This window comes from Brassica napus, chromosome C9 (assembly GCF_020379485.1).
Source record: "Brassica napus cultivar Da-Ae chromosome C9, Da-Ae, whole genome shotgun sequence".
Classification (NCBI taxonomy): domain Eukaryota; kingdom Viridiplantae; phylum Streptophyta; class Magnoliopsida; order Brassicales; family Brassicaceae; genus Brassica; species Brassica napus.
In genome coordinates, this window is record NC_063452.1 from 17,162,872 (window position 1) to 17,189,038 (window position 26,167).

Here is a 26,167-nt window from a genome sequence, read left to right on the forward strand (position 1 = left end):
CTTAATAGCATATATTGCCAAAGATATCTGAAAATCTTCCTTGTTACCAAAGACCTTCCCAACATAGATCCTCCCATCCCTGTCATCCAAATCCATGTCCGGGATCTCTGCTGCAGCGTAGCTAGTATCATCAAACAGTGGAGGGATATCAAACTCCTCATCATCAACTTCATCTAATTTTCTTGTGGACACCCTGCGCGGCCTATCCACACTAACATGGGCAACCACGCCATAGAGCCACGGGTTTTGCTTACAAAAGTCTTCATCTTTCGGGAGTTTGACGCCACTGCTACTAGCACCCAACTCAACAATATGGTCAAAAGCATCATTAGTGGTGCAAGTGTAACGGCGAGGTCCACTATTTCTTGTCAAACCATCAACAATCTCGTCCTCATTGTAGATGACATTAACAGCATTGGAGCCTTTATAGTCACTGCTTAGTAATGGGTTCCAGAAATCTTTGTCATACCCTCGAGGGCGAATGTCTAGCTCGTTCACTTCTTCTCCTCTTACAGTTTCGTCCTCCCCACCACTACTACCGCTAAAAGCTTCTCCTTTGACATACTTGCTACCGCTTTTGCTTTTCTCCCCACCACCACTAGCCCCAAAAGTGTCACCTTTCCCACACTTGCTTCCGCTTTCAATCTCTGCCTCAACTCTCTCCACCTCGCTCATAAACTCCACATCGACAAAGTCAACAGCTTTTGCCTTCGAACCATCCGTTGTAACATATCCCCCGTTGGAGATACCAGACCCTATTTTTGATGAACGCTTAGGTCCAAAGGCAACCGGCGTAACGAAACCCATTCCAGAGTCGTCAACATTCTCGCTCACATCACAGGTTGTAAGTTTCTGCTCAAACCTCACAAACAGATTCATAGCCCCCTTCACCCTAAAGTGCTGCACAAAATACTTTATAGCTCCATCACTTGTAAGCTGGACAGGAGGTGTTCGAATCCCCGTTGCTAGCTCCAAGCTACTCGGCGGCCAGTAACTGAGAACAGGTTTCCACAGCTTCTCTTCTTTACCAAACTCCGTCAATACACTCACTTGAAGTTCTTTCATTGTAATACCTTATGAAACAGGAACAAGCCGCGCCATTTGCCATTTAACAACCACAAAATCTCACTTGCTTCCATGTCCACACACCCAGTCGCCGCACATCACCAAGCACTGCTCCTCCATAGCGCATGAAAAACTCAAAAAGACATAACAGAATACGAAATACGAGTGAGGATTTAGCTTCTTTTGCCTTCATTATGCTGAAAGGAAACAAAAAAAAAAAACCTAGTTTGCTCCCTCTTGCGCAAACACAGAATATAGTGTCTGTAACTTGTTCTTAAACGTTGAGCACCAATGTGCATTTAACTCACGTCATTTTCACACCCAACGCTCACACAACTTTCAAAACTCACCCTTGGATTTAAAAGTGCTTTTTCCAATCCAACGGTGTAAAAAAAAAAATACACACACGATCCTTGGAGTGTACAAACCGGCCAGACAACTAGCAAGCCGGTTTCCTAACCGGACAACAACTTCCCTAAAGCAACTATGGAGGCAGAAATGTCTAATTTCCTACTTGATCCAAGATAATGTGACTTACAAGCTCATTGTGTCTCTATATGCAAACAAAAGATATATTGTGTCCCTTCTGGTAATCAACTCATTGGATATTTGAGTAATTACTAATGAAACCACTTTGAGTATTCAGATAGTAGTTATTTTTAAGTATCAAATGAGTATTTAGGTTACCTTTGGATTTTTTTTTGTTGAATATGAAGATTTTTTTTTAAATATAATTTTGATATTTTAGAAAATTAAATTTATATTTTATTTATAATATCAAAGTGAAGTATATTTTTCTTATTTTACCAAACTCAATATCATTTAAATATGGAAATGGAATATTATTAGAATTATCAAAATAAATTATTTTACAGTGACCAAATAAAGTTTGTGATATAGCACTTGGGCTCAGATTCAGATATTGGAACTTTATAGAGCACCAACATTTCTGATACGTGAGGCAATACTTTATCTATTAAAAAATAGAAAATAGTCAAAAATAAGAAAGAGAAAAAGAACAATAAAAAAGTAAGTTCGGAATAGGTTCTTAACTGAGAAACTCATGAAAGTTCATAAGAGATTATATACACAAATGATCATTCTCAATATTTTTAATTTAAAGTTAATTGAATAATTAAGTCACATATAAATATTAGTATTATATTTGGTAAAAAAATCCATATGGTCTCTTGGCCGTTGCCGGTGCTCTTAATTTGGGTTCAACATTGGAAAACCTTTTATTGTATGGCATATGTAAAATTTTGTTTAGTTTATCTTTTCCGGTTTGTGGTTATTCAGTTTATGTAAGTTTTCTATATTTTTTGGTTTGGTTCGAGAAATAAAATTAAAAGGCTAATACCCAAAAAGCATGTCACGTTTGGTTCCGTTTTTTTTTGGTTATTTCATATAATTTGGATAATATATTTGAAAATTTTGGTTGTTTGAATAAAATATCAGAACATTTGGACTAAAGTATCATGTTGTTAGGGTTATGCACATTAAAATATCAGATAAATTAGATAATTTCAATTATTTTAGATAACAAGATTGAATTTATATATGAGAAATTCAAAGTTTTAGGTAATTTTAGCTATTTACATATATAAACGTTCAATTTGTAAATTTTATTTGTAGATATTTATTGTTTCAAAATAAAATATAACTAATATTTTGGTACAAATTGTATTTTAGGTATTCGGATAACCATTCATTTTTTAGTTTGTCTTTAGTTCATAATTTCAGAAAATCTAATTCATTTGGCAACTTATGAAATTTGGTTCGGATTTTTTTTCTTGGTTCATTTTAGTTTGATACTTCGGTTTTGGATAAAACCACTTAGATTAGATATATTAGTATATTAGATAAAAAAATTCAAAATGTTATGATGTACCTAAATTAACTTAGATTTAATTAAAAACAAGGTACTTTTAATAAATACCAAAATAAATAATGTATTTATTTTTGTAAGTTTTAAAAAGTCGAGGTAGTTACAAAACTAACAAAACATATAAGTTTTTTTTGTAAATGTTGAAAGATATGTGATACTTTTATAAATACAAAACACAAGGGGTCATGAATATTATAGATATGGAGTATATTTGCAAATACCTAAAGATATATAACAATTTTGTAAACAGAAAAAGATAAAATGTATGTTTGAAAATATTAAAATAAAGCGCACTTATATAACTGGAAAGATCAAAGAAGTGATAGTTTTGTAAATATTAAATATTATTGGTTTCTATTTAAATATAAAACATGCATGACTATTTCTGTAAATATTAAAATATATATGGCAGTTATGTAAATATGTGTAAAGTATATAATATTTAGTAAACATTGAAATGATGTGTAATTAGTTAATTACCAAAATGGCATATGAGATTGTAAACAACAACAAAATTGGATTTTTGGATTAATTTTTATATTGATCAATCAAATGAATGACGAACATTTATAAATTGTGAGCAATATGAATTTATAAATTTAAATCACTATAGAACTCGTATGAAAACTAAAAGAAAAGATGCAGGTCCTTCAAGCAGCCATCTACGCTTGCCGATGCCTCCTAAAGAGTAACGGAAGTTGTGAGAAGGTAGGCTCGAGCAAAGATTCTGCTCGTAAGTGTAATGGTATAAGCATGCCTGGCTGTGAGACAGACTGGTAGAACAGAGACGAAAGTCGAGCAAAGGTACGCCGGGGATAACAAGCTGATGACACCAAAGAGATTTTATCGATAGAGTCGCTTGGCACCTCGATATCGACTCATCACATCCTAGGGTTGAAAAAGGTCCCAAAGGTGTTCGCAGTTGCTATCTTTTAGCAATTTAATGCGGTTGAATGTGATCTCGTTAACTCTGGTTTTTATAGCTATGAGTTGAAGAGTGAGATAGACGCCTAATTTGAATGTTCACTTGTTTCCCCTCCAGCCTATGTGTGCCATGATAATTCAGATAAATAATTTTGTTAGGGATCGTCTTTTCAATGGTACGGACTAAGATTGGGCGCAGCAGCAGTGAAACTGTGTCTGGCCAATCTGGAGTAGCCCTGAAGCCAAGAAGCTTTGCCACAAGGGTCATCCATATTGTGTAAGTGTAAAGACAAGCTAAATAGAGGTGATCTCTACTCTCATCTCACTCTCCAAAAAATACACACTCTTGGATGATACCCCTTGTCTCATACGAACGCATGTAGATAATTTTTCCTTTAGAGCCAACCAAACCATGAATGAATCTCTAGGAATTCCCTGAGCATACCAAACAATCCGATGCCAATAAATCTCATGTCACTTAGACGGAATGCATTCCCAGGTTGCTGTTGTTGAGAAGTGATCCAGACTCTGGATACAAATCTTATGGATAGCTATAATGAGTATCATTTGTTTGTATTGTGATACATGATTATCAGGATCATTAGTCCTGTTATACATTCTCATGCTTTGAAAAAAATTCTTTGGCATCTCGATCAAGGCGATGTTGTCCAAGAATGGAGTATCCGCGTAGGAATTCAGAGCACTCCTCATGATTGGGAGAGCAACACCAAGGAGTCTTTAGATTAATGCACGTACTACTTTAAATTTCTTGGAGAAAACCTCTTCCATGTAGGTAGTTTTTACTGATTTCTTGGCCACATATGTCTCTTGCATTTAGTTGTTCGTGTCTGTATCTGAGTTATCGTCATCTACCTACGGTCCGTGTTTAGATGGTCACTCCTTCAGTTGGCTATCCATTTGTTGCAGGAGTTCACGGGTCATGTTCTCTCCTCCAGCGGGAGTGTCCAGGGGTTGCATTGGTCAAACATTAGTTTGAAATCTGTGGCGTGTTCTTCTTGTATCGCCAGGGCTGAGTTTTCTTCCTAGAGAACCAAGTTCTCAACTTTGAGTGGTGATAACTTTTGTACACTTTGCTCCAACTGTTTAAAAGTATATTTCCATCCTTTCTCTTAAGGTCCAGCCTTCCGAAAATAATTCTAGGGTCACCCGCAAAGGCATTGTTGTTTTCTCGTGTGAAATTCATCTTTGATTACTTGTCTCTGTAAGGCTTTGATTACTTGTCTCTGTAAGGCTTCGAGCTAAGCTCACAAACCAGAAATTGTATCAAGAAAATAAAATAGGCGTTCTTTTTTAGACAAAAAATTGCTTCATCGATTATATATCCTTAACATATACCTACAAATATTAAAATACAAATAAAATTATTTATAATTTATTTTGTAAACAAATACACACACATATATATATATACACATTTTAGAATCTAAAATGTTAATAATTACAATACGTATGAGTATAATTGAAAAGTGACTTGAGAAAGAAGATTATTGTTTTGGGGGAAAAGAATGAAGAAATTAAAAAATCTGTGACATATCACCATAAAATCGTTTATAAACAAACTAATATATTTTGAAAACTAGTTATAGATTTCCAACAATTCTAGAAAGGAAAACTGGTCCAAAATTTTGCAAACTCTTTATTTGCGTTAAAACATTCTATAAAAAACATCTATTTATGTTATCTTTAGTTTAGTTTTTAGTTTTATGGTTAGTTGGTGTAATTTATCTTATTTTGTAGTCTGAGAATCAGAGAATACCATTGGCCAGCATAAGACCATCCGCAATGGTGAGACTCATTGGAGTCCTTAACACAAAGGCATTTCGGATTAATTTTGGATATTTTGGATTTTTTTAAAAAAAAAAAAAAAAAAAAAAAAATGACCATTCACGGGCCGCCACGTAGTCAATGAGACCCGTGAACAGTGTAAGGATCAATCCTTATCAAAGGATTTTAAGGATTCTTTTTTGCACAAACTCTAAGAAAGTGGGCTCCACACCCACTAAGGATTCACTTAAGAACTCTCCCACCGTGGATGCTCTAAGTATTTGAACTGGATGTCCTGTCCTAATTCAAATTGCCAGCGTAAATTAACTTGGCGTTTGCGTAAAAGTTAAAACAAAACAAATAAAAAAAGTCAAATAAAAATTAGAAAATAGAAAACCAAAGCAAAAGTCTCGTGACACATCTCCTTTCTAGTTCTCTCCGCTGAGAAATCGAAACTTTTCTGTTAATGCTAACGACGATGATGGAGCCTCAATTACTCGGTTGGCTCTCGCCTCTCGTGATCTCTGTCGTTCTAGTGATCTCAGTCTTCGCTTTCTACGGACTTCTCGTGAAGACGAGGCGGAACAGTAATAAACTAGACTCTACAACTTCGAAGATCCATCACGATCGCACAGTCACATCAACCGTTGGATCCCTGAATGTTAACGGCGGAGATACAGTCTCTGATGTTATCGTTGTTGGAGCCGGAGTCGCTGGTTCTGCTCTGGCCTACACTCTTGGAAAGGTCATTGTCCTCTATGTTTTGAATTTTGAGAGGTTAATGATCGAAACTAGGTGGTGACGGTTTTTAGATGTATTGATTCAGGACACGTGATTGAAAGAGACAAGTGTTTATATGTTGTAGGATAATCGTCGTGTTCATGTGATTGAAAGAGATTTATCAGAGCCGGATCGTATCGTTGGGGAGCTTTTACAACCCGGTGGCTATCTCAAGTTACTTGAGTTGGGTATTGAAGGTAAGGACAAATTTATTTCAGAACTCTGTAGATGTTTTGTAGTAAATGACATGGTTATATATCTAGACCGCGGTTTCACTTGTCCAATCCGAATCCTAACCCGAACCGGTATAGTCGAGTTGTTGAACCGCGTTGAATCTTGGTGTTTTTTTTTTGTTTATCTATCTGTTTCTGCACTATCTTCTCGCATCTGTTATAACATGACATCATGGGAGCTAATCTACAGATTGCGTGGAGGAAATAGATGCTCAGCGAGTGTATGGTTATGCACTTTTCAAGAACGGGAAACGCATTCGCTTAGCTTACCCCTTGGAGAAGTTTCACACAGATGTATCTGGAAGGAGCTTTCACAATGGTCGCTTTATTCAAAGAATGCGTGAGAAAGCTGCTTCACTTCCCAAGTACGTTTCTGGTTTCACATATAGTATTAGCTTATGTTAAAACCAAACGAAGATGCATAGAACATTATTTGAATCACTGATATGTTTTTGATATGAGGCAATATATTTGGTAGCCACTCTTAGAGTAATGGTACTGACTGTTTTTAACTGATTTACTCAACAGTGTTCAGTTAGAGCAAGGAACAGTTGTTTCTCTTCTAGAAGAGAATGGAACAATCAAAGGTGTTAGATATAAGAATAAAGCAGGAGAGGAATCAACAGCATTTGCAGCTTTGACTATAGTCTGTGACGGTTGCTTCTCAAACCTGCGTCGCTCTCTATGCAATCCTCAGGTTAACTTGCTCTTTAGTATTGTTCTCTCTCTTTTTTGATTCTACAAGTTAGTATATGTCTGTATTATCTTGGCGCAGGTCGATGTACCATCATGTTTTGTGGGTTTGGTCCTAGAGAACTGCAACCTCCCATACGCAAACCACGGACACGTCGTCTTAGCAGATCCATCACCAATCTTGATGTATCCAATCAGCAGCACAGAGGTCAGATGTCTGGTCGACGTCCCTGGTCAGAAAGTGCCTTCTATCGCAAACGGTGAAATGGAAAACTATTTGAAAACCGTTGTGGCTCCTCAGGTAAATGACTACTTTTATCATTCTGTGCACTTTCTTCTCTCTGTTGGTAACACACTTGGTGTGTTGTAGATGCCTCATGAGGTCTATGACTCTTTCATCGCCGCGGTTAACAAAGGAAACATCAAGTCCATGCCCAACAGAAGCATGCCGGCTTCTCCTTACCCTACTCCAGGAGCTTTGTTGATGGGAGACGCATTCAACATGCGTCATCCGTTAACAGGTGGAGGCATGACGGTTGCGTTATCCGACATTGTTGTCCTGCGTAATCTCCTTAGACCGCTCCGTGACCTTAGTGACGGTTCTAGTCTCTGCAAATATCTCGAATCTTTTTACACTCTACGGAAGGTGAGATATTAAGTTTTCTTGTGGTGTTAACTGTGAAACATTGTCTGAAAATGATCTCTCACTTTGCAGCCAGTGGCGTCAACGATCAACACCCTTGCGAATGCGCTTTACAAAGTGTTCTGTTCGTCGAAAGATGAAGCGAGAAACGAGATGAGGGAAGCTTGTTTTGATTATCTGAGCCTTGGTGGTATGTGCACGAGCGGACCAGTGTCTTTGCTTTCGGGTTTGAACCCTCGACCGTTGACTCTTGTCTGCCATTTCTTTGCGGTTGCCGTTTATGGAGTCATTCGGTTGTTAATCCCCTTCCCTTCTCCAAAACGCATGTGGCTTGGAGCCAAATTGATCTCGGTACGAATCACATTGTTCTATTTAATCAGTTCTTGTTTTAAAGTTGCATGATCTTAACACGAAAATGGCAGGGAGCATCGGGGATAATATTTCCGATAATAAAAGCGGAAGGAGTGAGGCAGATGTTTTTCCCAGCGACTGTGCCTGCATACTACAGAGCTCCTCCGGTTAAAGGAGAAACCAAATGTTCATAGCTCCAGTTTGATTCTCTATCACAAGAAATGACGTCCAAAAGAAAATGAAAAAGGCACTAAAGAGATCAACTTTGTGGCGAGTTTTGTTGTGTCTGTGTGTTTTTAAACGTATGAATGATTGATTATTTCTGTTTTATAGGTTGCGACGGTTGTATCTTACTAATGGAATATCATTCTTTTTCGTAGCTCCCAAGTGTCTTACTTTTAAAAATTGTTCAATGCGTTTTTACTATTTTTATGCAATAATTAGTTGTAGAAAATTTTGCCACCCGTGAAATTACACCAAAGCTGGTAAATATTATATCATGTTACTGAATTTAACATATCGGAAACTAAAGTGCCAACTAAAGTTGAAGCACTTCTTTCCTAAGGCAAGCTTTATTTTATTTGGTTGCTTATATGCAGAATCGGAGTACATTGTCTCAGTGTATATGTTGTTGGTACACCCAACAGTATAAATATACTTTAAAGGTTATAGTTTGTTGTAAAATTATTAGAATTTTTGTTTTGAGATTACAAAGATAACGTTGAAGACATTATGTGAAGAAGAATGCATTAGTGTTCTTTTTTTTTTTCTGTCCAAATTGTAGTTATTAACCTACTAGGTACTTGTATAGAATTCAGAAGGCTTAAATTCAGATGAACCCATAAATATATAAGCTATAACAAGTCTTACAGAGTCCAAAAGTCAAAAAAAAAAAAAAAAGTCTCACAAAGTCGGCAGTAAGTCCATTACGTATACGCAGGTAGTCAGTAAATGAAGTTATGAAAATCAGTGGTTGGTAGTTTCATTTTATTAATGCGACAAAAAAGTCTGGTGAACATAGGACTTAAGCCACAGTGAAGACAAAGCGAATTTAATGTTTCAGAATAACTATCAACAGTGACACAACCACAACCTGTTGCCCTGTTGGTCTGCTATATTAAATGGCAGAACAAAATAAATGATTTTATTTAAGTTTGCTACCAGAACACATGAAGACACGAGTATGTGTACATGTGTAAACAACAACTCATATATAAAAGTGCAACCTGAAACACGAAAAATGTATTTTAAAATCTTTGTCAAAAGTTTATATATTTGTAAACAAGAATTCAGTAAATTCATTGATTTCCCTTGACTTAGGCGTTACAACAACGCTTCTCTAACTTATTTCCTAATATAAAACTTGTTTTTATTCTTTAGAAAAAAAGACTAGCTACATTCATAGTAAAATATGTAATTTATATATTTAAATTGCATACGTTTGAAACTTTAAAATCTAATTTCTACCACCTGAAATCAGATTCTGGTCCACCTTCTCCAAGAAAGTACACCTTAAAACCAAAAATAACGTTAATTAGTTCTGTTCGAGACTTCGAGTCATTTGATTTTCTTGGTTTATAAAAGTCAATTAGATAAAACAAAAATAAGGTTGTTATTTTCAACTTTGGCATAGTTGTTCTATATGTTTTTATTTCAGCTGCAATTTTTGTATTTCTTTATTGATATATAAATTCTATTGTAGGTATCAAATTCAGCAAAAGGAATTGATCATGATGATTGTTCTTCATAAGAAGATCTCAGGTTCTTTACAAAAACTTGTAATGAAACTTAGATTCTGTCGTTATATTAAATACGATTTATTGTATAAAAATATTTAACAATAGCTTCTTTTAGTACAAATCTATAACACTAGTAACTACTATATCTCGCAATCATTTTCTGTCTTCTCCTTAATCCCCCCAACGTAAATTTTCGAGAAATCATACTTCTTTAAAAATAAAAATGAGACTTATATAATTAGTAATTTAAAACTTGGATCCTCTAATAGTAACCGCGTGTGATCTGCTACGAGGGTATAAGAAATCAGATCCTTTCTTATGATTCTTCAGTGATCCCTCTTCTTCATTTTCTTCATCAATCCTCGCCATTGGCATCCCTACACTCGAGCTCTTTGGCAAACCTCCTTTTACACCAGCAACCGCTCCCACCGCAACGCGATTTTCTTGTCGCTGCTGAAGCTGCTGATGTCTGATCATGTCAATCTCGTTCTTATGACCTAAACTCCTAACGGAAGCAGCTCTGACCAGCTCGCTGTAGTCATCGTCGAAGGTGAAATCGGAAGACATCCTCCGCGAAGAGGTGGTGGAGGAGAAGGCTGAGGAGGTGCTCCGGCTTCTCGGAAAGGGAACGGAGACGGCATCAGCTGAGGAGTAGTGAGTGCGAGCTGCGCAGCCTGTGATGCTTCGCATGTAGAGGTCACGAGCCTTGCCTAAAACTTTTAGAGGCATGGTAATGATTCTAAAGAATCTGTTCTTGTTTTCTCCTCTCTTTCTCATATTCTCTGTTTTTGTGTTTCAGTTTTGGTTTTGAAGTAGTGATGATGGGTTTGGGTTTGGAGCATGAAATGGTTTTATGTGTAGGTAGGTAGATTGTTTAAGGTCAATTTTGAGAAAGGAAAAATAGCGTGTTGAAGAAATAAATGGACCATGGTTTTGTTGACTTGGTGGTACGGAGTTATGTTGTGAAATTTTGGACAAAGTCTACGTTAGTATTCTTTTCTTTAACGAAAAAGGCTACCTTAGTCACGCTGCCAAGAGCGTGTAATTGTTATTTCTCTGCCATTTTATATACGTAACTTGTGATATATCTGATCCGGGGGTAGGGGAAAAAAAATCCAAATTGAATTTTTAAATTGGACTGTTAAATAGTTATTTGTTATATTTAAATAAATTGAATGTAAAGTCATAATATTTAAAAGATTATCTGTGGTGTAGTGGTATTTCCAGATTTTTAGTTGAAACATGTTTCGGGTTCGATTGCAGAACTTTAGCAAAAAAAAAAGTCATAATTTTTACCATATAAAAATTGAATAGTTATAAAAGGAAATTTTACTCTAGAAAAGGAAAATTTTAAGGGCAGTGATATGCCATGTTGGAAAAAAAATAATCATCCAATAAAAAATATGGATTTGTACCATGTCAACTCTCCATAACAACAAATCACACTATCACATCAATTCACGTTCTTAGTTCCTTCAATTTCCTCCTCCTAACGTACACATTAATCACACACACAAAATGGTTCGGTTTCTTCTCCTATTTAGTATAAAAATGAGTCATAGTCTTGTCAAACCCTAATCTCATGAGAAGCCTCTCTCTCCACGAGATAGCCAAGCTTACTCCACGAGGAAGAACAAAGTATTTTTGAAGTCGGCAGTAAAGATTTGGATATTATCTCTCCAATGTTCATATTGGATAACTATTAGCTCTCCGGTGTTCACATCCTTGATACATGTCCGAAAAGCATTCTTGAGTCACATCTTGTTTAATGTGTACGTGTGTATGTCTTCAGATATTTTCTGGTCATGTTGTCAGATACGTTTGTATGGAAGCAACTGGAAACGTCAGGGAAGCACCTCGCGCGGGTCACCTCATTGTTGCACTTGAGAGGAACTAATTAGTATTTTGAGGGCTTACTGATTCTCAGAATCTTTAAAATGATCTCTCTGTGTTTGATGTTAGTATGTAAGGTGACCTCAACGCTTCAATTGCTTTATCCAATATATATATATATATATATATATATATATGATTGTCGTTTTCTTTTCTATAGTAAAGAGTGTATGTCCAAGGTAGTTGCCATGGCAGAAGGCTGTCTGCTAGATCCTCAAAGGCTGGTTCTTTTTTCTTTGTTGGTGACTGCAATAAGAATCTTGACCCGTTGGATGACATTTACTACTATGCACAAGTTTGTGTCAACCTTTCGGTTGATTTTAGCAGATTTGCTTTCGTGCAACGTTGCTAATAATCTTCTTTACTTATGGAGTCATACAGTTGTTGACCCCGTTCCCTTCTCCAAAACGCATGTGGCTTGGAGCCAAATTGATCTCGGTACAAATCACATTGTTCTATTTAATCAGTTCTTGTTTTAAAGTTGCATGATCTTGACACGAAAATGGCAGGGAGCATCGGGGATAATATTTCCGATAATAAGGGCGGAAGGAGTTAGGCAGATGTTTTTCCCAGTGACTGTGCCTGCATACTACAGAGCTCCTCCGGTTAAAGGAGAAACCAAATGTTCATAGCTCCAGTTTGATTCTCTATCACAAGAAATGACGTCCAAAAGAAAATGAAAAAGGCACTAAAGAGATGAACTTTGTGGCGAGTTTTGTTGTGTCTGTGTTTTTTAAACGTGTGAATGATTATTTCTGTTATATGGGTTGGGACGGTTGTATCTTACTAATGGAATATCATTCTTTTTCGTAGCTAAGTGTCTTACTTTATTAAAAGTGTTCAATGCATTTTTACTATATTTTCTTTTGTTTTGTCATCATAAACTGACTTCGTGAACTAAACGACTTTGTGAACTAAACGGGTAACTCTGCATCCATTTATTTGAACGACAAAGGACGATTGTTTTCTGACATTGCATGCTAGACTATCCGTCCGTAAAGTCTCCGTCTGAGGAACATGAATATTCTCTGAGTTGCGGAAATTTGTTTTCAAAATCTTAATGCATTCCAGATACATTTCAAATGATGTTCATTTTTCTGGTTCTGAAATCATCTTCACCAAATGAGAACAATCCGCTGCAAACGTGACATGAATCTGATGCAAATTCCTCATACACTCCGTGACATTACACCAAAGCAGTTTCATTTTATTTGGGGTGATGAACGATCTATTTCCCCAGAAGAACTATCGTATAGCATCGGATCACCACCAAACTATGACCTCGTGCTAAAACTCTATGAATTTAAAGTTGTAAACTTATTTCTCCACGAACTATAAGTTGTAAATTGATTTCTCCCCAAACCGATAGTTCGAAACCTAATTGTCCATAGACCATGGTTTTAATCGGTTTACTATTAACTCACCAATTAAACCAATTATATATCAAAATATTTTTATAAAAAAATTTAAAAAAAAAAAAAATCTGATTCAAAGACAGAAAAAAGTGACTCCCAGAATTTTTGTTTTGATTATCAACATCTGTACATTCTCCTTCGATCTCAATCACACGTATCAAAGCAGTGTACTTGTGTTTTCTAAACAAATCATCACTGCTCTCTTAAGCTTTTTTGAACCGTGGGAGGAGGTGAATTTGAAGGCGGTGGATGAGTGGTGAACTGCTACATGTGAGTTATTCCTCGCAGATTGTGGAGGGAGGAGGGCGAGTGGTGACTGTTGACTGGTGAGACTAAGCAAAATTAATAAGTCTTTGGTGTTGCCCGGAAGCTATGGCTGATCGGTGTTGAGATAGAGATGGACACTATGTAGACAAACAATTTTTTGGCAATTTTAATTCAATTTTTTCTTACGAATCAGTTTAAAAAATATAAAAATAAAAATTAGGTTTTCTTGGGTTTAATTGGTTTAAAATTGGTGAGTTAATAGTAAACCGATTAAAACCATGGTCTATGGACAATTAAGTTTCGAACTATTGATTTGTGGAGAAATCATTTTTCAACTTATAATTTAAGGAGAAATAAGTTTACAACTTTAAATTCATAGAGTTTTAGCACAAGATCGTTGTTTGGTGGGGATATGGAGATATACGATAGTTATCGTGGGGAAATAGATGTACATATTGTTGGTACACCCAAAAGATAACATTGAAGACCTTAATGTGAAGAAGAATACATTAATGTTCTTTTTTTTTTCCGTCGAAATTGAGTTTTTCTTGGGTTTATCTTTATATTATGTTTTTAAATTAAAAAAAGTAAAAATGAATAAAAATAGTAATAGTTGCCAATTTTTTTCTTAAATATTTTTATCGACTTCAGCAAAACCCTAAATCTTAAACACTAAACTCTAAACTCTTTGGTAAACCATAAACCCTAGGGTTTAGAACTTATCGAAGAGTTTAATGTTTGGGGTTAAGGGTTTAGTATTTTTAAGATTTAATGTTTAGTGTTTATAATTTAGGGTTTAAGATTTATCATAGGATTTAGGGTTTACCCAAAGGTTTAGGGTTTACCCAAAAGTTTAGGGATTATTATTTTGGATTTAGAGTTTATTGTTTTGCTGACGTTGTTAAAATTATTTTTAAAAAAATCTTTTTTTTTGGCAACTGCAACTATTTTTTATTAATTTTTATTTATTTTTTATAACATCTAACTTTATTGATTTCAAATCAATGTAACACATTACATAAAACATAAATTACAACAAAAATGTTGTTAAAAAGAACTTTTAATAGAGACAGCAGTAACACGATGCTTCCTAACGCATTCGTAGGACAGGCGGATTCGCTAACTTTTCTCTACTTCGCTCTTGGTCTTATAAGATCTTTTTTATGGCTCTCAGTTCTTGTGAGTAAATGCATTTTTCTCTAAAAAGATCATTGGATGCGATCCATCTGTTACATTGCAATCCGTCCCAAATACTCCCGAGATAACATGTGTTGATGTTGTACTTACTATCTATGATTTACATATTTTCCCGGTTTGAAATCAATAATCACACAAACTTCCAATTCTCCGTACGATAGCATCTGATCTGTCTTTGTGACTTGGGTGTTGTCTTGTAGCCTCACTTGCTGATATTATGGAAACGATGTTGTTGGGTAATTGCAGAACCGCATCATCAGAGGTAACTGAATCTAGCCCACCTTTGGACAAGTCGTATAATCTATCCAGACCATATGTTGCAATGGTTCATCTCCAGGCCAAGGTTGTTTTAGCCACCAATTTTTAACCAGAAAATCTTGTGACCCCCAAAGAAATTCTGAGAGAACACAATTTTGCAAAAGCAAAGACAGTATGCCAATTAACAAACATCGCCAAGAAGATCTCGTCGCTGGATAACACTCCACGAGGGAGAAAAGACCATCGATAACCAAAGCCATCAAACAACAAATCAAAACATCGATCATAAGCCTCTTTAGACACCAGAAGTTCATGCTCGGATAGAAACACTCACATAAGGAGAAAAGGAACACAACAACCAATCGATCAAACTCCATTGAACTGCTCTCCAAGTTCCTAATACGCGGATGTAGAAACAAAAGGAGATTACTTGCCAACATCATAGATGACATCAGTAGGTGATGTTAGACAAAGTATTTCCCTTGAATGTACGTTCTATTGATCATCTCAATATATACACAGATTGGTTACAATATTTGAGGGATCTCCCTATATTTACTCTAACGTACTGATACATAATATATAGGATATTCAAGGTATCTAATACTCCCCCGCAGTCGAAGCGTGGTGTTCACGTAACGCCAAGACTGGAGCGAAAGTTATTGAAAGAGAGAAGTTGGAAGGCCTTTTGTAAAAATGTCGGCATATTGGAGCTCAGATGGAACGTGTAGCACACATACTTGACCCAATTGCACCTTCTCTCGGACAAAATTGATATCTATCTCAATGTGCTTTGTACGTTGATGTTGTACCGGATTTGAGGACAAGTATACTGCACTAATGTTGTCGCAATAGACGATTGTGGCTTGAGGAATGTGATAATCCATTTCGAGAAGAAGGTTACGAAGCCAACATGCCTCTGCCACCGCGTTAGCTACACCTTTGTACTCTGCTTCGGCACTTGATCGGGACACTGTTAGTTGTCGCTTCGCAGACCAGGAGATGAGGTTGTCACCAAGATAGATACAAAAGCCGGAGGTTGATCTTCTTGTTGATGGACAGCCTGCCCAATCGGCATCCGAGTACGCTGTCATTGACATCTTCTGGTGCTTCAAAAGCTGAAGACCAAGATGTTTCATTCCTTGAAGGTACCTTAGCACTCGCTTCAGAGCTGCAAGATGATGTTCGCGCAGATCATGCATGAAGAGGCATATCTGCTGTACTGCGTAGGAGATGTCATGGCGTGTGAATGTGAGATATTGGAGAGCTCCTGCCATGCTCCTATACTCTGTTGGATTGTCAACAGCTTTGCCTTCTTTATCACTTAGTTTAGCCTTCAAGTCAACAGGAGTGGCACACGGCTTGCATTCTTTCATTCCCGCACGCTCAATTATCTCCTCTGCATATCGACTTTGGTTCAAGAACAAACCTTTGTCATTGAACTGTGCAGAGATGCCCAAGAACGAACTTATCTGGCCTTCATCTGTTATTGGAAATTCCATCTTTAGAGCCGCAATAACTGAGTTGCGGAGCTCCGACGTTGAAGCCGTGATGACAATGTCATCGACATACAGGATCAGATATGCCCTCGTTCCATTCTTTGCGTATGTAAACAAGCTCGTGTCATTCTTGCTTCGTTTGAACCCTTGGTTGGTGATGAAGTTGACAAACCGTGCATTCCATGCGCGAGGCGCCTGCTTCAAGCCGTAGATGGACCTGTTCAGTTTACATACATGGTTAGGTTTAGATTTGTCCACAAAACCTGGTGGTTGAAACATGTACACAGTCTCCTCTAGCTTGCCGTGCAAGAATGCATTTTGCACATCTAGTTGATTCACTGGCCAGTCATGAACAAGCGCGATGTGTAGAAGAGTTTGTATGGTAGCTGGCTTGACTACTGGGCTAAATGTTTCTGTAAAATCAATTCCTTGCTCCTGTGTTTTACCATCTGCAACAAGTCTTGCCTTTGGCTTGCGAAAGACTCCATTAGCATCAAATTTATGTTTGTAAAGCCACAATGAGTTGATAATGTTAGCACCAGGCGGTCGAGGTACCAACTCATAAGTTTTATTTTTAATAATAGCACTGTACTCATCGTTCATGGGTGGATTCCAAAAAGGGTCAGCTAGAGCTTCTCGGTGATTTTTTGGTAAAGGAGAGAAGGTGTTTGTGTGTAAAGACATTATTTGTTTTGTCTTGTGAATCCCATGTTTCGAGCGAGTTGTCATGGCATGCCGTGGTGCCTCAGTAGTCATTTGACGTACTTGAGTTGGCTCCTGGGACAAGGCTTGCGTCTCCGGTGAAGTTTGAACCGGAGGAGAAGTATTTTCAAGAATTTGTCGAAACAGAGCAGATGGCCCTGAGTCAAGATCAAGAAAGTCATATGATGACTTGTCTTGAGGAACTGTGTTTGGGTAAGGGAAGGAAGTTTCATCAAAGCGCACATGACGCGAAAGAATGATTTTGCGAGAAGTGAAGTCATAACATCGATATCCTCTGTGGTCTGTGGGATAGCCCAGAAAGATACAACGAGATGACCGAGGAGAGAGCTTGTGTTTTGTGGAGTTGTTCTGGTTGGGGTAACAAAGGCAACCAAATTAACGTTTTTAAGTGAGAGTAGATAGGAGGCTTTTTAAAAAGAGTGGTGTAAGGTGTGTGGTTTTGAATAGCTTTTGAAGGAAGGATGTTGAGTAGGTAGACAACAGTGTGCAAAGCCTCTACCCAAAAGGAAGATGGGAGATTGGCTTGAAACAAGAGTGTACGGACCGCATTGTTTATGGTCTGTAACATTCTTTCAGAGCGTCCATTTTGTTGTGAAGTATATGGGCAAGAAAAGCGGAATTTTATGCCATGAGTTGCAAAGTGTTTGTGAAATTCAGCATTGTCGTACTCTCCTCCATTATCACATTGGAGAGACTTAATGCATTTTGAAAACTGATTCTTAACATATGCAAAGAAATGTAAGAACTTGGAGAACACTTCACTCTTGTGTCTTAAAGGATAGACCCAAAGGAAATGAGAGAATTGATCTAGTAAAATGACATAATATTTGATGCCACTTAAGCTTTGAACTGGAGAGGTCCAGAGGTCAGAATGAATAATGTCAAAAGGTGCAGTGACAATTGAATCAAAATGAGAGAATGAAAGTTTATTCTGCTTTCCAAGTTGACAAGCATTACAAAGAGTATGCATGTCATGTTTATTACAAGCCAAAAGAGAAGAAGAAAATAAAGAGTTCAACGTTTGGTTATTAGGATGAGCCAGACGTTGATGCCAAATGCTTGAAGATGTAGAGAGAAGCAGAATGATCTTGAGACATTTTATTTGGTGAAGGGAAAACTGGATAAAGGTCTCCAGTGCTGTCACTGCAGAGAATCGTCCTCCGTATTAGAAGATCCTTCACAGAGAAACCAAAAGGGTCAAATTCAATAGAGCAAAGATTGTCTTTAGTGAATTTTCTGACAGAGATTAGGTTTTTGATGATAGAAGGAGTAACCAGAACAGTGTTTAAAGCAAGTGGCCGAGTTCTAGTTGGAAAGGAAACTGATCCAGCTTTTTTTATAGGAATGCGGTTGCCATTGGCTACCATTACCGTTTTTCCAGTGCTAAGATTAAAAGTAGACTTTAGAATACCTGCGGTGTTTGCTAGATGGGCAGTGGCACCAGTATCCATGTACCATTGTGTGTTTGATGGATCGACAAGGGTCATGGTATTGAAGGCTGACGCAAAGTCCACCGTTGGCTGTGGTGCCGTGTTCTGGAACTGATTTGGATGTTGAAACTGTTGATGAGGAGTCTGTGGTCTCTGTCCAAGAACACCTTGTTGAGCAAACTGCTGCTGTTGCATTGGAAGCCAAGGCTGATGTTGTTGCTGAGTCCACATTGGGTAGCTGTTGGTCCAAAACGGAGCATTCCATTGTTGGTACTGAGGACGTTGAGTGTAGTTGTTGTTGCGGCCTCTTCCTCGATTCTTCCTTTGTCTTCTGTTGTTGTATCGTTGTTGTTGCTGTGGCTGGTTTATAGTTTGAACCGCTTTCTGATCATGCGGAGAGGAAGAAGTCAACAGGACTTTGTCTGATGAGGACGTGTCATTGTTTGAAGGATTTGGCTTCTTTCCTTTGTTGAGACGTTCCTCCTCAAGGAGTAGCAACGATCGAGCATCATCAAATGATGGAAACGGTTGCCGATGCATGACAACATTGATTATGTTGTCATATTTGGCCGTGAGACCATTCAGCAAGTAGGTGACCAACGTACGATCAGTTACTGGCACATTGACATTTGATAGGAGGTCAGCAATCGACTTCAACTCTTGGCAGTAAGCCTGAATTGTGAGGTCGCCGATCTCTGTGTTATGGAGAGCATGATCGAGTTGAATGGCCCGAGCCTCTTTGTTGTTACGGAAAAAATTTTCAATACGATTCCAAATCTCACGAGATGTACCCCCAGTTTTGAAAGTACTCTTGAAAATCTCTTTGGACAATGTTCCATAAAGCCAGAGCTTCACAATTCCATCGCGTTTTGTCTAAGTTACATCGTCGTCATTGGCTGGAAGTAACGTGCCATCCAAGTGACCCGCAACATCAAAACTCTGACAGAGAGTTAGAAATAGCTCCCTCCAGGCATCATAGTTATGATCGTCAGTGTCGAGGATGATCGGTATGTGTGTTTTAATATTCGTCACACCGTAAATACGATCAACATTTGTTTGAGGAGCCGCCATGAGAAGAGAAGAGAATGAGTTGAGAAAGAAGTAGAGAAGATGAAAGAAGAAGATCGAAGGATTATAATGGTTCAGGAAAGGAACCCTCTGATACCATGTTAGACAAAGTATTCCCCTTGAATGTACGTTCTATTGATCATCTCAATATATAAACAGATTGGTTACAATATTTGAGGGATCTCCCTATATTTACTCTAACGTACTGATACATAATATATAGGATATTCAAGGTATCTAATAGGTGAGTGATATAGGATGAGCACCGATTGGTAGGTGGTAAGATCAAACGATTGGGTTTACCCCAAATCATCGCACTTGTTGTGGAAATCAACATCAAGCGGTTTATTATCTACTGTAGAAAAAAAGAAAAACAAAACAAAATATAAAATCCAGCGGCCGTAGCCGCCGGAATCGTAGAAATCCGGTGAAAAAAGTCTCAGATTTGTGAAACTTAGGATTTAAAGCTGTAAGTTTTTGTGTATTATTAATGAATAAGTGTTCCCTTTTATATAAGGGTTACAAGAGAGATAAATGGAAATACAAGAATAGGAAAGATTACAAATCATAAACATAAGTAAATTAGGAAAACTAGAAGAATGGAAAGTCTCTTGGCCGCCTCTCTCTCATACTCGGCCGACTCTCTCTCCTCTCTCTCTCTCTCTCCTGGGGTTTGTTCCTCTAATAGATCGAGCCGGTTATGGACATCCATCTATTGATTTATAACACTTCCCCCTTGGATGCCATAACCATACATGGATTGTAATACACTTAATGTTGCCTCATTAAAACATTATCAGGAAAACCCAGTGGGACAAAACCATGATGAAGAAAAAAGAGTACAACACGCACTACTCCCCCTGATGTGAACCTTAGTGGAGGTCCTTCAGCCTACGCATCCCAATCTGATGCGTGAGTTTCCTGAACGTGCAGGTAGGAAGTGCTTTGGTGAATAGGTCTGCTGAATTGTCACTTGATCATACTTGGACGACCTGAACCTCACCGGCTTTCTGAAGCACGTGAGTGAAGAAGAACTTAGGCAATATGTGCTTCGTCCTATCACCTTTTATGTAACCGTCCTTGAGCTGAGCAATGCACGCAACATTGTCCTCATACATCACGGTTGGCTCTATGCTCTCGGCCATCCCGCAATCAGCTCGGATGTGTTGGGTCATCGACCTCAACCAAACACACTCACGTCTGGCCTCATATATGGCCAAGATTTCCGAGTGATTGGATGATGTGGCCGCGATGGTTTGTTTCATGGAACGCCATGATATGGCCGTACCTCCATGTGTAAAGACATATCCTGTCTGTGATCGAGCTTGATGTGGATCTGATAAATAACCAGCATCAGCAAAGCCAACTAAACCATCGTTGTTATGGTTAGTATAATATAGACTCAAGCCTTTCGTTCCTTGCAGGTAACGGAGAACATGTTTTATCCTGTTCCAGTGCCTTTGGGTCGGACTGGAGCTAAACCTAGATAGTAGGTTCACGGTAAAGGCTATATCAGGCCGTGTGTGAGTTGCCAAGTACATTAAAGCTCATATGGCACTGAGATATGGCATTTCGGGACCTAGGACATCTTCATCGTCCATTTTGGGACGAAATGGATCAGTGTCCAGGCCGAGAGATCTCACAACCGTGGGACTTGTCAGAGGATGGCAATCGGCCATATTAAACCTCTTGAGTACCTTTTCTGTATAAGTCATTTGATGCACAAGGATACCGTCATTTATGTACTCAAGCTGTAATCCCAAACAAAATTTCGTTTTCCCGAGATCTTTCATCTCAATTCTTTCTTAAGGTATTCAACCGTTTGGAAAATCTCTCCAGAGGTTCCTAGGATATTTTATATCATTAACCTATGCTTGTATACTTTAGTTCTCGAGAACCTGTTGCATTAGACAACTCAATACCCTCTGAGACTCTTATATATATCTCATTATCCAGTGGACCATACAAGTAGGCGATTTCTACATCCTTTAACCGCAAGTCTATTTTTCTTCTTTGATGACCAGACTTGTTAGGAATCTAAATGTTTGTTGTATCCACCACAGGGAAGTATGTCTCCTCATAATTGATTCCTGGTCTTTGTGCAATCCTTGTGCATATGGCAGTGCTTTATATCTTGCTATCTCGCCATGTATCATTTCTTTCACAAAGACTCATTGTGTCAGAGGTGTCCGAACTATGGGACCAAAACCTCTCTTTTCTTAATGAACTTAACTCCACGTCCCCTTTCCATTTGATCTAATCTGATTCGTTGAGTGCACTCATGTATGGACGTGAGTTCATGATCCTCATTCATTTCATAATCTCAAGTGCTACACTGCATGCAAATATATCATCAATGTCGACATTCTTTCTCTTGTTCCATTTGTGTCCCGGACATTACATAACTTATTGAGGTTTCATTATGACCTTCAGTACCCTGAAGCTTGGCGTCCCAAGCCTCATTGTTAGGTAGCTTAGGTACAACCATTTTATGGTTTCCTTATCCACGGCTGTGGCTTTTAAGTTTGTCCATCTTAGGATCGACCATGTCTAGGATTCCTTCGTCCACATATTTATTAGCACATTTCTTTAATATCCGAGGGATCTTATCTTTGGAACTTACTGGTCTACCACGTTTTCAAGCGTGCCTTAGACTCAGTAGCAACTTGATTGTGTCCTTCTTGAACATCAATTCTTATTGGTGCATTAGCAGCTGGTATATATGACTTAGTCATTCTATTCGGGTCAGTAACAGAATCTGGCAATTGTTTAAGCTAGCTTTTGTATAATATTTTGGACTTCTAAATCTCATTCTTGAGTCCGAGGATCTTGCCAAGATATGGATGTTTGATTCCATGATATTTCTTTTACCATTTTACTGCTATCTCCCCCCCCTATGTTCGAAGTTCAGATTCATTGAAATGTCAATCTGCGTATCTGGCCTTTAAACAAATCACCCGTAATTGGTTCGAGATACTTTAAAATCGTGGGGGAATCAAATCCAACATATATTCCCATCCTTCTTTGAGGTCTCATCTTTGTTCTCTATGGTGGAGCAATTGGAACATAAACGGCATAGCCGAATGTCTTTAGATGGGAAATGTCTGGCTCGTGACCTGTAAGCAATTGTAATGGGGAATATCGGCCGCGTGTCCCCACACTGAGACCGGAAGTCTTGACCTCATGAGTAATGGTCGAGCTATGAGCTGTAAGCGTTTCATAAATGATTCGGCCAAGCCGTTCTGTGTATGTACATGTACCACGGAGTGTTCCACACTTACCCCCATGGACATACAGTAATCATTAAACGCTTGGGAAGTGAATTCACCAGTATTACCAAGACGTATAGTCTGGAAATGAGCTCGTAATCAAATTATTCGAGCAAGTAACCTGGCAAATGCCAAGTTTATCATTTCCTTAGTGACTTTAACTGGTGATAACATTGGAAATGACAACATTGGTAAATGAAAACACCAAATCAAAGAACACCAAAATTTAGATTACAAATGTCGAAATCAAACTTTAGTCTTTAAGACAATCTGAAGTTTCATAATCCATAAGATCGTCATTTTCATGATCGAAATCATTTTCATCATCTTGATATGTCATATGGGCTTCAGGATTCTTCCCTTTCAAACTCTCTTGATAGAGGTCAACTAGAAGCTTGGGAGTCCTACAAGTCTTAGCCCAATGATTGCTCATTCCACACCTATGACACACAAATTTGTCTGATGATTTGGTCGAGTGTTGGGGTTTGAATGTAGATCCACGGCCGCGACCATGGCCTCTTCCAAATGAGCCATGATCTCGTCCATGGTCTCGACCATTCCCTCGCCCGCGGCCAAAACATTTTTGACCGCGGCCAAGTCCGTTCGATTTGTCTCGACCACGGCCATGCTGGCCGTTTCCTTGAACGTGGTTGGACTCTTTATTGTCCTCTGTCGTGTGTGCTTTAGGTAGTGGAGCTGATCCAAGAGGTCTCATATGAATGTTTCTCATCAATAATTCATTGTTCTGCTCAGCGAGCAAGAGACAAGAAATAAGATCAGCATAGGTTTTGAAACCTTTCTCACGGTACTGTTGTTGTAACAATACATTGCTTGTATGGAAAGTGGAAAAAGTTTTCTCAAGCATATCCTGATCCGTAATACTTTCACCACACAGTTTCATTTTAGAAACGATCTTAAATAGTGCAGAGTTATACTCGTCCACAGACTTATAGTCTTGGATCGTGAGATTCGTCCAATCAAGAAAAACAAAACAAAAGATAAAATCCAGCGGCCGTAGCCGCGGAAATCGCAGAAATCCGGTGAAAAAAGTTTCAGATGTTGTGAAACTTAGGATTTAGAGCTGTAAGTTTCTGTGTATTATTAATGAATAAATGTTCCCTTTATATAAGGGTTACACGAGAGATAAATGGAAATACAAGAATAGGAAAGATTACAAATCATAAACATAAGTAAATTAGGAAAACTAGAAGAATGGAAAGTCTCTTGGCCGCCTCTCTCTCATACTCGGCCGACTCTCTCTCCTCTCTCTCTCCTGAGGTTTGTGTCTCTAATAGATCAGGCCGGTTATGGACATCCATCAATTGATTTATAACATAAAAAACAGTTGTTGGAAAATCGCCTTTGGCGTCGCTCGAGAGAAAGAAAATTATTAATTTTTATCTTTTTATTTGAAAAACATAATATAACTTTGCAAATTCTTATTATTTTGTTTTTTTTTTTAAAATATGAAATATGAAATAACAAAATACATATGGGATCAACCCAAGAAAAACTTGTCGAAATTGTACTTACTTACATACATACTAGGTAAATGTAAAGAATTCAAAAGGCTTAAATTCAGATGGACCCATAAATATATAAGCTATATATTATTTTGTTAAATTATTAGAAATTTTGTTTTGAGATTACAAAGATAACATTGAAGACCTTAAGGTGAAGAAGAATACATTAGTGTTTTTTTCTGTCGAAATTGTAGTTGCTTACCTACTAGGTACATGTACAGAATTCAGAAGGCTTAAATTCAGATGAACCCATAAATATATAAGCTATAAAGTCTGAGAAAGTCGGCAGCAAGTCCATTACGTATATGCAGGTAGTCAGCGTATAATAAGAAAAAAAAAAGGTAGTCAGCATATGCAGTTATGAAAATCAGTGGTTGTTAGTTTCATTTTATTAATGCGACAAAAAAGGTCTGGTGAACATATGACTTAAGCCACAGTGAAGACAAATCAAATTTAATGTTTCAGAAGAACTATAAACAGTGACACACCCACAGCCTATTGGTCAGCTATATTAAATGGCAGAACAAAATAATCATTTATTTAAGTTTGCTACCAGAACACATGAAGACACGAGTGTGTGTGTACATGTGTAAACAACAACTCGATACTGAAGTAAATAAAAGTGCAACCAGAAACGCGAAACAAATGTATATATTTGTAAAACTTTGTCAAAAGTTTATACATTTGTAAACAAGAATTCAATAATTCATAGATTTATTGGTGCTATTGGTGCTTGAGGTGGCGGTAGTTCAGTGACGCTTGAGGGAATAAATCCATTACGGCGAACCCTGGTTTGAATTTTGTTGGCCACATGGATATGAGCTATACTTTCGCCTCATTTGAATATCTAGGAGAGAATTTATCCGTGGGCTGTATCTCCACCCGGAGGTTAGATCTGTGTCTTTAATAGATCCGGGTTTAACTTTTTTTTGTTACAAAAAAAAACAATTCATAGATTTCCCGTGATTTAGGCGTTATAAGTTACAACGACGCTTTTCTAACTTTACCAATCATCGTATATTTCCTAATAAAAACTTGTTTCATTCATAGTAAAATACGTAAGGTCTATATTAAAATTGCATAAGTTTTTTTTTTTTTTCTTTTGAAACACAATTGCATAAGTTTTCATACTTTAAATTCTAACTACCACCTGAAAATCAGATTTTGGTCCACTTTTCCAAGAAATGCTTAAAACCAAAAATAACGTTAATTAATTGGGAAATCTGTTTTTTTAGTGCAAAAAAAATGGTAACTATGTCCCTTTAGACTAATTTATACTATTTTATGTCCTATTAGACTATTTTTTTCCAAAATGGCAGTAATGCCCTTAAAATTGTAATTTAAAAAAAAATATATATATTGAGTTCGACAAGGGGGATCGAACGATCCCACTTTACAAGTTATAGTGGATCGATCGATCCCGATCATTATTCAGAACAAAAAAACGCGAAATATATACTGATCGACCTGGTCCATTTCACTCGATCGGCGAAGGTCGATTTACACAGATCGACCGATCTGTAA

The 26,167-nt window shown here is 37.6% G+C and overlaps 2 protein-coding genes across 2 annotated transcripts; one reads left to right on the top strand and one right to left on the bottom strand.

Moving 5' to 3' along the window:
- The first annotated feature begins 6,053 nt into the window (after positions 1-6,053).
- On the top strand, positions 6,054-8,741 carry LOC111211195 (squalene epoxidase 1-like). The gene is made up of 8 exons (XM_022712139.2): positions 6,054-6,407; positions 6,528-6,639; positions 6,866-7,040; positions 7,204-7,372; positions 7,451-7,669; positions 7,739-8,014; positions 8,084-8,362; positions 8,434-8,741. The coding sequence occupies exons 1-8, from the start codon at positions 6,129-6,131 to the stop codon at positions 8,554-8,556; spliced, it is 1,632 nt and encodes a 543-aa protein (XP_022567860.1). The 5' UTR covers positions 6,054-6,128; the 3' UTR covers positions 8,557-8,741.
- A 1,408-nt stretch (positions 8,742-10,149) lies between these two features.
- Positions 10,150-11,530, bottom strand: LOC111210042. Its single transcript, XM_022710319.2, has one exon. The coding sequence runs from the start codon at positions 10,876-10,878 to the stop codon at positions 10,348-10,350; it is 531 nt and encodes a 176-aa protein (XP_022566040.1). The 5' UTR covers positions 10,879-11,530; the 3' UTR covers positions 10,150-10,347.
- Positions 11,531-26,167: the final 14,637 nt, after the last annotated feature.